The sequence below is a fragment of the Solea senegalensis genome, unplaced genomic scaffold (assembly GCF_019176455.1).
Source record: "Solea senegalensis isolate Sse05_10M unplaced genomic scaffold, IFAPA_SoseM_1 scf7180000012506, whole genome shotgun sequence".
NCBI classification, from domain to species: domain Eukaryota; kingdom Metazoa; phylum Chordata; class Actinopteri; order Pleuronectiformes; family Soleidae; genus Solea; species Solea senegalensis.
The window spans coordinates 7,878-18,944 of NW_025320640.1; the positions used below are offsets into that span (position 1 = coordinate 7,878).

At 39.7% G+C, this 11,067-nt stretch overlaps 2 protein-coding genes across 2 annotated transcripts; one reads left to right on the forward strand and one right to left on the reverse strand.

The window, feature by feature from the left end:
- The first annotated feature begins 1,830 nt into the window (after nt 1-1,830).
- Nucleotides 1,831-3,229, forward strand: LOC122759840 (trafficking regulator of GLUT4 1-like). The gene is made up of 3 exons (XM_044014837.1): nt 1,831-2,297; nt 2,432-2,558; nt 2,641-3,229. The coding sequence occupies exons 1-3, from the start codon at nt 1,896-1,898 to the stop codon at nt 2,652-2,654; spliced, it is 543 nt and encodes a 180-aa protein (XP_043870772.1). The 5' UTR covers nt 1,831-1,895; the 3' UTR covers nt 2,655-3,229.
- A 404-nt stretch (nt 3,230-3,633) lies between these two features.
- Nucleotides 3,634-11,061, reverse strand: LOC122759841 (Golgi SNAP receptor complex member 1-like). The gene is made up of 7 exons (XM_044014838.1): nt 11,053-11,061; nt 10,622-10,729; nt 10,388-10,479; nt 8,326-8,400; nt 5,406-5,435; nt 5,150-5,232; nt 3,634-4,092 (listed from the first exon to the last, which is right to left on the reverse strand). The coding sequence occupies exons 2-7, from the start codon at nt 10,706-10,708 to the stop codon at nt 3,968-3,970; spliced, it is 492 nt and encodes a 163-aa protein (XP_043870773.1). The 5' UTR covers nt 10,709-10,729; nt 11,053-11,061; the 3' UTR covers nt 3,634-3,967.
- Nucleotides 11,062-11,067: the final 6 nt, after the last annotated feature.

Below are 11,067 nucleotides of genomic sequence, written 5' to 3' on the forward strand. Positions count from 1 at the left end.
CTTATATTTGACATCTTTGGTGGCAGTAATTTTTGTGTTTTTTTTTTTACGAGCCATGATTAAAAACAGAAACTTATAATATAAAGTCTTTGCCCCTGATTTTGGTGATTTTTGCCATCGTGTAGTCTGGTTTCTGTCTCTGTCCATAAGTATAATTTTTCAGTTTGTAATCTTGCGATTTTTAAGGTGCTATATCAATAAAAGTATTATTATCGTTACTATTATTACAACAATAATAACCTTCTCTGAGTTTTATGTGCGATTTCACCCACTTCTCATTCCCCAGCATAAATGTAAGTGAATATCGGGAAAATGTCTTTTTTCATTTGTAAATAATTTATTTTAGTCATCAAATATATAGTTGTGCGCCTCTTGACTCTCTCACACTCCCTTTCCTCTTCTAGACAAAGAAAATGATAAAATTACAATTACATTGTTTATACATAACATTAGAAAACATTTTTACGATGAGATGTTTCTTAAAATACACTTTTTTGGTGCACTATATTGCACTACTATCATCACCCTTGTACCAGATAAGTACAAATACTTTGTTACTGTACTTAAGTACAGTAAGAAAGAAGGGTTGGTAATGGTCTGTATTTATATAGCGCTTTTCTGGTCTTGATGAGCTGCTTTACACTGTGGTTTTGCCATGCAACACCTTCAACATGGGGTTAAGTGTCTTGCTTAAGAACACATATAGACTAGCAGAGCCAGGAATTGAACACATAACCTTCCAGTTGAAAGACAATGACACCCTCCCTCTGAGCTACCATGGCTCAATCCTTAACGCCTCACTTTTTAAAAATACTTTTACTTCTAAAACTTAAGCACAGTAAATGTCATATACTTAAAGACTTTTACTACAAGTATAAAATATGACTTCAACTTCTACCAAAGTCATTTTCTGGTGAGGTACTTGTACTTTTACTCAAGTATCCCATTAAGGTACTTTATACAAAACTGCTAATAGAACTAGTGCCTTAAAGCAGGGTTTTAAAAGTCAGGCACTTTAGAAAATCATTCACACAAACCACAATATAATTTGTGACCATATATCAGTTTATATAAATAATATCAATGGGTTAGGGTTAGACAACACACAAATCCTGACTAAAATGTGGTGAAAATTCTTTCACATTAGTTTGTGGGACCCCCCAAAAAACATCTGTCGTTATATATACCTCGTTATAGTCGTGTTAACTGTTTGTGTGTGTGTGTGTGTGTGTGTGTGTGTGTGTGTGTGTGTGTGTGTGTGTGTGTTTTAAAAACAAACAAACAAGAGACAGTGGGCCAAATATTAATTCAGCCCTTTATTGTGGTAGCAGCTGGGTGGGGGCTGAGGGTTCGTATGGAGCCGCTGCCCTCCGGTAAATGGAGGCTTTTACGCACCACACACATTTGCTGCAGGAGAGGTTTTAAAAGTGTTGTGTGTGTGTGTGTGTGTGTTTTTTTTGCGCTGTCACAAGCCTCGCCTGGTGCATAAGTAGGCCTCGACAGTGGGGATGTGCCGTGATGGAGATGTAAGAGATGCGGTAATACCTCAGTGCTTACAGAGAGGGGGGAGGGGGTGAGGGAGGGTGGGGGTGAGGTTGAAGCGCGTCCGGACACTCACCGCCAACTAAACGTGAGAGGGACTGGGACATCAATAACATCTTGCTCATCAATAAGAAATTTTGATGGAGTTAGACTGCTTAATTAAATAGTTTGCCTTGAAGGTATTTGCCTCTCTGAATTTAGCCTATTGAATCTGATGACCCCCCATGGAGAACCTGCTCTGAAGGAGGACGGCTCTTCAGCATCTCCATCCATCCACAGGAAAAGCCGCTCGGACACGAAAAAAAAAACCGTGTGAGGCGTGAGACTTTGACATCTTCTCTTATCTTTCCGTGATGGCTATCAACACTGATGCTGCCTTTGGGAAAAGCGCTCTCGGCGAGAGGGAAGTTTCAAATCCCACCGACTTCCACGACACGGAGAAGCTGTTGAGCACCGCGACCACGGAGCCCACCGGGCAGACCAACATCAAACCGTCCGACTCCTTCTCCCTCAACATCCGAGGCAGCGTCCGCTCCCTGGACGCGGACCAGAACGGACACAGATCACCGCTGAAGTCGGGCTCTGTCGGGCAGTTGGCAGCCCCACCCAAGTCCGCATCCCGGCTCAGCCTGGGCCCGCTGCCCTCCCCGGTGCCGCCCGGTTCCTTACCCTCCACTTATCTCTGGCTGGCGGTGCTGTCCTGCTTCTGTCCCGCGCTGCCGTTAAACATTTGTGCCTTGTGGTACGCAAACGTGGTGAGTTGACTTAAAACACTGAGATTATCTGCCTGTGCTTTTGGACCTTTCAGGTGTTTTTGTTGTTGTTGTTTTGCTTCACATGTTAAATAATTCATTGTTAATCACTCACTTCCATTTTCTTTCCCCATTAGTCGAGGTCTGTTCTCCACACAGGAGATATTGAGGGAGCAAGGAAATACGGGCGTCTGTCTATGCTGCTCAGCTGCCTGGCAATTCTACTGGGTGTGGCTGTCATCATATTCATAGTGTTTACAATAGGTAATGGATACACACACACAAACACACACTCACAATTGTCAAGCTGTGTGACCACACTTCTTCTTTCTCCCTCTGTATTTAGAGCTCCAGCAGTGATGTGTGGGACTGAGGGAGCCACAGCACACACTCCCTCTGACTTCACCTGGTCCCAAATATGTACACAAGAGAGAGAGAGAGAGAGAGAGAGAATGGGGAGAATGAGGAGGGTTATCATTTTGAAAAGAAGGAGAGAAGAAAAGCACACCAACTGAGTAGAAAACAAGCTAAAGAGACTCTTAACTTGTTGCTTTTTCTGCTGTGGACAACAAAAAGGGGAAAGAAACCGCAGGCTGTTTCTCTTTCTCTCACGCAACACTCATGTCCATTTACCGCACAAACTCAGGAACAAACGAAAAGAAGGTGAAGACTGCGCACAGTCATCGTCGCCCGATCACCAGACAGGGAGGACGTGTAGCTACTGGTCGCCCAAACTAGTAGTGCACTGACGCACACTGCTGTCTGACACCCAGATGATTGAATGGCTTCACACTTTCATTATCAGAACATCAACAACAACAACAACAAAATAAGTCAATTGATGCAAAGCTGACTAAAAAAATTGAAAAAAACCCAAAAACCACAACATAGTGTGGAGTGAAGACTGTTAAATAAATCCTCTGTAGTGCAGCCACTGTCTGTCTCCACATTTGAATCTCTTTGTGTTCGGTACGTGATACTTTTTGGCTCTGAGAAAAAAAACTGATTTCATACACTGTTTACATCACGTTTAAACAAAAAACAAACAAACACATGTACACAAATATGCCGTACTGCAGCCACCGTGTGATATCTCGCTTTGCGTGCTACTATGATAAAAATGAACAGATGAACCTGTTTGGACTGAACTGCCTGGATCTTTACACCTCGTTATGTTTACAATATTACTGCAAGACAATGAGAGGGGAGGAGGGTCGTCGTTGCACTGTTCCTGGCACTCTGATGTTGATGTTTATACATTTATACTGTACGACTGGTTTACTGTGCCATAGTTCTGCATGTCTGAAATAAACTTGAATGAGCATGACAAACTTCAACGTGAGCTCATCATCTTTATTTTAGTAGGCACTCACGATGCTATACAAAAAAAACATGAACAGTACACAATTATTTTACTTTATAAATGTATAAAGATTTAAAATTACAACAGGGTTGAAGCAGCAATATAAAAACTCCCATCTGAAATAATTCAGAAAATAAATAACCCCTCCAGTAAGTGAGCTGAAACCTTTTAATGAAGACCTGATTTTAATGTCTTGAAAGACAAACAATAGAAGGAGAATCGTGTAAATGTGTATAAAAAAGGTCTTGGCAACAGTTGAACTGAGTTACTACAAATATTTCTTTGTGCTCTGGATGAAAGTCAAGGATGGTCAGTGGAAAGTGTAGAGCAACAGGAGTATGGTGCAGACGCCGATCACCCCACCCAGAATTAGAGAGTCACGCCTCTTGCGCAAATTGATTTTCTGGATGAGGCTGTTGATGGTGGGGAAACGATCTGAGGGGCGGGGACGTGTGGTGAAGGAAAAATAATTAAGATCCAAGTAGGGTTTTCCCTTCCTTGCAGTGAGTGAGAGGCAGAAAGCAGCAGGGAAAAGACATCAGTGGCTTCTAAGGCAACCAGGGGAAAAAAAAAAAAAAACACATAATAAATGGAGCCTAATGGTACAGTCTAGTGTGTCATACCAGCTTTCACTGTAAGTGGAGTTGTTATCCCCGCTCAGCATCAGTATGTGCTGTTGTTAGTTCTGCCCAGAGACAAATCGATGGGAATTAACTGCTCAATCAAAACTGAGGCAACATCCACACTACTACATATTTGTTAATAAAAAAAAAGAAAGAAATGAATGCATAAATCAGAGTTCATGCACCTTTTCTCAAGTCAAATTAAAGCAAGTCCTTTTCCACCCCATTGCAGCGGTGGTAAATTAAATATTTCTCAGAATATATACTCAAAACAGCTATATCACTTAAAAAACAAACTAACATTAAAAGAGATGGTTTTATGCTATAACAACTTATTTTTTATATCTATCTATCTAATATGTGAATTACTCAGTGAGACAGTTATTTGTTGTCAAAGAAATACTGTTACAGATTAAGTTTGAAACAGTTTGATAACTGGTTAGTGAAGTTAAGCAGTTTTTTTTGGATTATCTATCATCATTAAATAACTATATTTTCTCAGATGGAGGGAAATAGAAATAAATAAATAGAAAACAAGCTTGTGTAAACTGGAGAATTTTATAAACCCTACTGAATCCATTCACTTCTTAATTGGTTCTTTTCACACGTGACTCGATCATCTGTGAACGAACCTTGTTGTTCGTCTCACAACAGAAATTCTTGCGCTTACTTTTCACTGTTGTTGTTTTAAAATAGTAATATTCCCTGAAAATAAGCAAACGACTGCAGAGTAGAGAATCAACTTCCTGTTTATACTGACATGCTCAGCTTATGTGTTGTCATGTGATTTATGGTTGCATTTAAGTATGGATGTACATTTACGTTTTTATAAAGAGTAAGTAAAGAAGAAAAATGATAAAAAAGGATACTGGCCAAAGTTGTAACCCTGGTTTGAATAGACTTCAACATTCCACGCTGAAATGTGATGTTCTCTTTGGTAGCCATGGCGATACTGTAAGGAAAGAAGGTACAAGGGATTAGAAGAGGAGCACAGTCAGCGTCACCGCATGAAAAGTAGAAAGTTGAGACGAACAGTGTGAGAATGTGCTGTGTATGCTTGCGTGTGTTGAGTGAGTGAGAGTAAAAAATAGGGAAAGGAGAGTGAACGCAACAATAAAAGCTTACCTTATTGCATTGTCAATAAGACTATCGGAGCTGAGAACATGAAAGGGGAGAAAAAACGGGAGAAAAGTAATGAAAATTAAGCCTTTGTCGCTCATTGTTTTTAATATATATACTTTAAAAGCATACAGTTAATGTTTCCTGCGAGTCTTCTTGTACGTTACCATAAAGGGAGAAAGGAGGAAGCGCTTTTTAATGGAGGATTTTGTGGAAAGCCAGAGTCAGACTGATCAAATATAACCCAGTCATAATAGCAGCCAGTTAGTGTCTATAATGCATGAGAACACATACAGCCGATGTATAAATTTCACAATGGCAATCTGATCCCCAAGTTATTCGCATTGGCTGCATTTTGTAACCACAGTAGCAGACAAACGTTGGACGCGGAGCCGGAGCACACTGATGGACGACGTTTGCGTCAGCTGCCATTAGCAGCAGCTGAAGTAAGTGACGGACAGAAAAATGAAGCGTTCAGTCCGGGGCTCAGCAGAGCGTGCATCCTGGCCGACTCTGATGGAGACAAAAAAATCAATACTGTACTTTATACTTCCTTCATCTATCTGTCCACCTCTTTCACCGTCTATCTACTGCTGTCCAGTGCTTTTCTCTCTACCCCTCATCAGAGCCCACAGGAAGACGGCTTCATGCTTTTTTAGCTCTCGGCACTTTCACTAAACTTTACAAAGCGGCAGCGTCCTGATTGCTGCTTCTTCTGAACAAGCAGTTGGTCTGCTAATTATATCTCACAGACAGAACCCAGGCTGTTCATGTTGGAGAATGGATATCTGACCCGAGCCCGTTGGGACCCAACGTTTTGGTTCATGGATATGGTCATTTCAAGTTTTTTCTTGTGAAACAGTGTTAAACAGGTTGGATTTAAATGGTGTTTTTTTTTTTTATCTAAAAATACATTGTAAGCATTTAATAACTAGTGGTTTAACATGTAAAAAATAAATGAAAATCAGGGTTACCCTAGAATTAGGGTTTTTCGAAAGTACTGGTAATAACCCATTAGAAATAGTACCAAAGTAACTTCGGGACCATTCCGGGTAGAGCTAGACTGGTTTGAGTTTGTCGTTTGTTGCCATTGCACTGGTAAGACATCACACTGTGTATCTCATGGACGAGGCCATCGGGCACAGCGCACACCCTTTTCTCAGTCGAAAAACAAGCCTGACCCAGGGCTTTACCGTTCCAAACTGTGCCGAACCGTACCATGATGGAAAAACAGCAAAAGAGGATTGTACCTCAAGGTTCAGTTCAGTTCATTATTATTTACCATATGAACATAAAGAAACTTGAACAAAATATTCCAAACTCAGCAAAACCCCATTATACTGTCACATTTGTTTGTGCATGGTACATTTTAGTTGAAAGAAGACATTTAAATGACTAATATCTTTAGTAACCTTTTTCAACAATATGACTGTTATGCAATTACCTTTTCTTTTTTTAATTATCTGTTCAAACAGGACTTTGAACTTGTGTTAATTGCCAGTTTGTGGTTTCAGCACTGGTAACATTTGCTTGTTTTGGAGCACAGACAAAATAGACTATTGATAGAGACATGATCACACCTGTGCAGAATATCTAAGAGAGCACCAAATCCACCTCACACGAAATGTTAACCATTTCAGCCTCTCTGTGTTCCACTCTATGTGTCATTTCATGTCTAGGTTTACATTTGAAATGTTTGACAACCCACATTACCTCACTCGCATGAATTTCTTTTAGAAATGAGAGCATAAACTGTATACATTTTGTCACAAGTTGGCAGTCACAGCGAGCGTTTATGTCTGTAAACCTCCGTTTTCAAAAACTGACATGGCATATATTTGGCAACTGTACTAGTTTAGTTCAAGAACAGACACATCATTGGTGTTACACAATCTCACAAATCTCTTTGGGGAAAGAAAAAGGAAAATTCCAAACAAGTAAAACAACCGTATTCGTAAGTTCCTCCTCCTGAGGTGTCAAGACACATTAGTGGGACGTGTATAAAAGCAGAGACGTTCCACCTCAATTCAACAAGCTCTGTACAGGACAGACAACTGAAACCAGGGGTAAGATTAAAGACTACATGCATGTCAACTGCTGTCAACAACACATTGTCATAGATTTCATCACATATTATTAGAGCTGGGCATAGATTAATTTTTTTAATCTAGATTAATCTCACTGCAATCTTGGAGTTAATCTAGATTAATCTAGATTAAAATGGCTCATTTGAATTCTTCTTCTGGTAAGTGGCGCTCCTCTGTTTTCATCACACCTAACATTAGGAGTAGGACAGAAAAAGTATATCAGAGTAAGATTGCTAGTAGTAGTAGGCAACTATCAGCAACTAATCAGCAAAACGTTGATAACGTTAGCTAAAGCTATATCGCGTGAAGTTAGTTTCAGGTTGGATATTCATTCAGACAGTTGTCGGACGCGACGGTTGGATATCCAACCTGAAACCATTTTCACCGTGGTAAATTACATAGACCGTTATAAAACAAAAAATGACAATAAATTACATAACGTAACGTTACCTACATCCGCGCTCAGCCAGGTCAGAGCCTTCTGGGCCAGGTATACATCCGCGCTAACATATCAAAGTGAAATTCATAGCTTGCTCACTATGTGGACCCAGGTCCCAGACCCAACTTTGAGAATAGATTAACGGCGATAATTTTCTTATCGCGCGATAAGAGTCTCGCGTTAACGCAGCACGTTAACGCCGTTAACGGCCCAGCACTACATATTATAAATAATTATCACATATGATATATTGGATATTCAGATAAACCCATCTTTCAGTGAAGTTGCAGTTGACATAATGAAGGTGCATGCAAGATTATTCAAGATTATTATGTCATAGAGCATAAACCCAAATAAAAAGATGCACTGTGCACACTCTTTTTTTAAAGAAATGTCTTACTTTCTGAGATGTTCATGTTCTTTCAGGAAGAGCTCAGTCTTTCTGTTGTTCACTCCCGAGCTGCTTTTGTAGGACCTGAACGAGAAAACAAAAATGACAAGTGAAATGTTTGTTTGCTGGGTAAAAATACAATAACCATAGTGATGGGAAAAACATCAATTATAATGTCTGCGCATTAAGAAAATAAACAAGTCCTTACAGTTGATCATGTGATAGAAAAGAGAAAAGTTTAAGCTGCTGATGGGACTAGACGTCATGATGGTGTTGCTTTTCACAGTTGATATTTGATGACTTTAACAGTTGATATGAAATTTTTCGAGAAATATAAGTGCAATTTCAACAATATCATGCATAAACTTAGTATTTACACATCACACTGGATCTATAAAAGGCACAAACATTTAGTCACAGGTATCTGGAAGTGAAAAATATTGTATATGACATTAAGTTTAGATTGTAATCGTAGTGTGAAATTTTAACAAATTCATCCTGTGGGCCAGATTGGACCCACTGGCGGGCTGGTTCTGGCCCCCGGGCCGTATGTTTGGAACCCCTGCTTTACACAGTACTGTAGTTATAATTCTCCAAGTATTTTTTTGTAAGTATACATACATTTTTTCTCTGGTTCTTTTAGGTGCATCGTGAAATGTCTTCACACTCGCATGAAACACTGCTTTACGCTATAAACACTAAAACCATGTTTTATTCTCATTCTTTGTTTCAGTTTGAATGAGGTACTTCACTCTCTCCTATTAACTGATGCCTGGATGCTGATTATGTACTTCCTGCGTTAAGGCTTTTAAGTGATTAGCTCTGCTTAAGCCACAGCTCTGTTCTCCATCTCTTATTTACACTCCCTGTTTGGACTGATCATCAATTCATCATCCATTATCTCTTCTGCCCCATCCCACTACCAGTGTTTCTCTACACCTCACTTCATCTCTATGGGAATGATTAAAATTTACTTTCATCATTTTTGTAGTCATTCAACATCATCTCTTTCTTTCTTTCTTTCTCTGTCCTCCTCTGATAGAGCATTTCTCTAAGTCAGACAGGCCAATCTCACTCAGCTTAGGCTAAATGAAAGCCTTGTGGTTTGATTTACTGTAGAAGGCACTTATGAAAGATACCCCCAGAGAAAGGAGGAGAGACGTGGACGGAGAGCAAAAGGGGGGGTAAAGGGATGTCTCTTTTCAGAGGATGAAATATGAGAGAGGAAAGCAAACAATTAAAGGGTGGGGAAGTTCTGCAATGAACTGGATATTTCTGCCTCCTACTGGTTAAAAATAACACAACAAAAATCCACAGAGGAGACAAAGGAGGTGGAGGACGAGACGGCAAGAATTAGAAGAGAAGCAAAAGCGTAAAAGGAGATGAAACTGTAAGAAAAAAGCAAAATTAAGGGAATACAACAATGATTCACAGCAGCAATGCAGATCCACAAAGTTAAGAAGGGCTCAAAAAAGAAATAAAAAACAAATGAATGCAAATCTATGCAATGACAAATGTTTGAGGCATATAGGAATTAGTGACATCCAATGGTGAGACTGCCGACTGCAACTGACAGAGGAATCCTTTGCTCACCATTCCCTTTTCCCAAGCATGTCAGTGAACTACGGTGGCCTTTGCATACCAGTAAGTAAGGAAATAAACACTCTATCACAACTGTCACCACTTTTCCATTCAATTATCATCTGCCATTTGCTTTTTCTGCTTTGTTTGAGATTAAGCAGGCATTTGTCTTCGCTTGCATACTCCGCTTTCACTTCATGGCAACCTTCATTAAATAGGGAGGGCCCTTGCCTAAAGCACATACTTGGCTACACAAACCAAACCAGTTTTTTGTTTTTATTAGCAGGGATTCTGATCACACTTATATACCTGATTTTTTTTTCTGTTTAGTTTGGTATTTGTTCATTTTTGCTCCAAGAATAACCACTGCTCAACATTTAGCTACAAATAACAACCAGTGCCATATGGCAGCCCCCATATGCACTAGAATATTTTGCTTTAAACTTATGACCAGTAGGGGGAGGTGGAGACGCGCCACAAAGGGACTTACTCGATGTCTCTGTGAACAGAGCCCAGCAGGTCCTCTCGCTCTCTCAGGCTGAAGAAGTTGCTTTGTGTTTTGTGGAATTCATGGGTGTAGTCCTGCAGGATACAGCATTATAATTCACAGTGAGCAAGACAGAACGTCTATCAGTATGTGATAGGAAATCACAAAAAGATGCACAATGACTTACACTTAGAGCTCCAAAAATACATCAACTGTGAAGGAGTTAGAAAAATATACCTGTAAAATATCTCTGTGTCTTTGTAGGGTGTGCATCAATGCTGCATTATGTGACGAAACTCCAGGGGTACTGGTGTATTCTGCCATTTTGTCATTAACAGCTGAGAGCTGCAACAATAACAAAAGCACCAACAAAAAACAACAAAGATTAAATTTAATATCTGAATAATAGAATGTGAAAACAACTCAGCGGTAGGTGAATAACTTGACAACATTTGACAGAATGTTTGAAAGCAGTTAAGTACATTTTAAATTGACATGACTGTACAGCAATAAGTTGCATTTATATAATTTAAAAACACAGTTTTGGTAAGTTGATTTAAAAATTAAGTACTTTTTCGTCTTTTCTCCTTTTTGAAACATTAAAACATCAGTTCTGTCGCCTATTGGGCTGGGCTTCACTTTAACCAGGGGAGTGAAGTATGACTTACATTAGCCAAGAGCTG

What these genes read in the sequence shown, in the direction of transcription:
- LOC122759840 (XM_044014837.1), top strand. Translation starts at nt 1,896, where the DNA reads ATGGCTATCAACACTGATGCTGCCTTTGGGAAAAGCGCTCTCGGCGAG. An exon ending in CCTTGTGGTACGCAAACGTG is followed by an intron (nt 2,298 to 2,431) that starts GTGAGTTGACTT and finishes TTTCCCCATTAG; the next exon opens with TCGAGGTCTGTTCTCCACAC.
- LOC122759841 (XM_044014838.1), bottom strand. Translation starts at nt 10,708, where the DNA reads ATGGCAGAATACACCAGTACCCCTGGAGTTTCGTCACATAATGCAGCA. An exon ending in CTTATTGACAATGCAATAAG is followed by an intron (nt 5,233 to 5,405) that starts GTAAGCTTTTAT and finishes CTTTCCTTACAG; the next exon opens with TATCGCCATGGCTACCAAAG. An exon ending in CAGGGTTACAACTTTGGCCA is followed by an intron (nt 4,093 to 5,149) that starts GTATCCTTTTTT and finishes CCCGCCCCTCAG; the next exon opens with ATCGTTTCCCCACCATCAAC.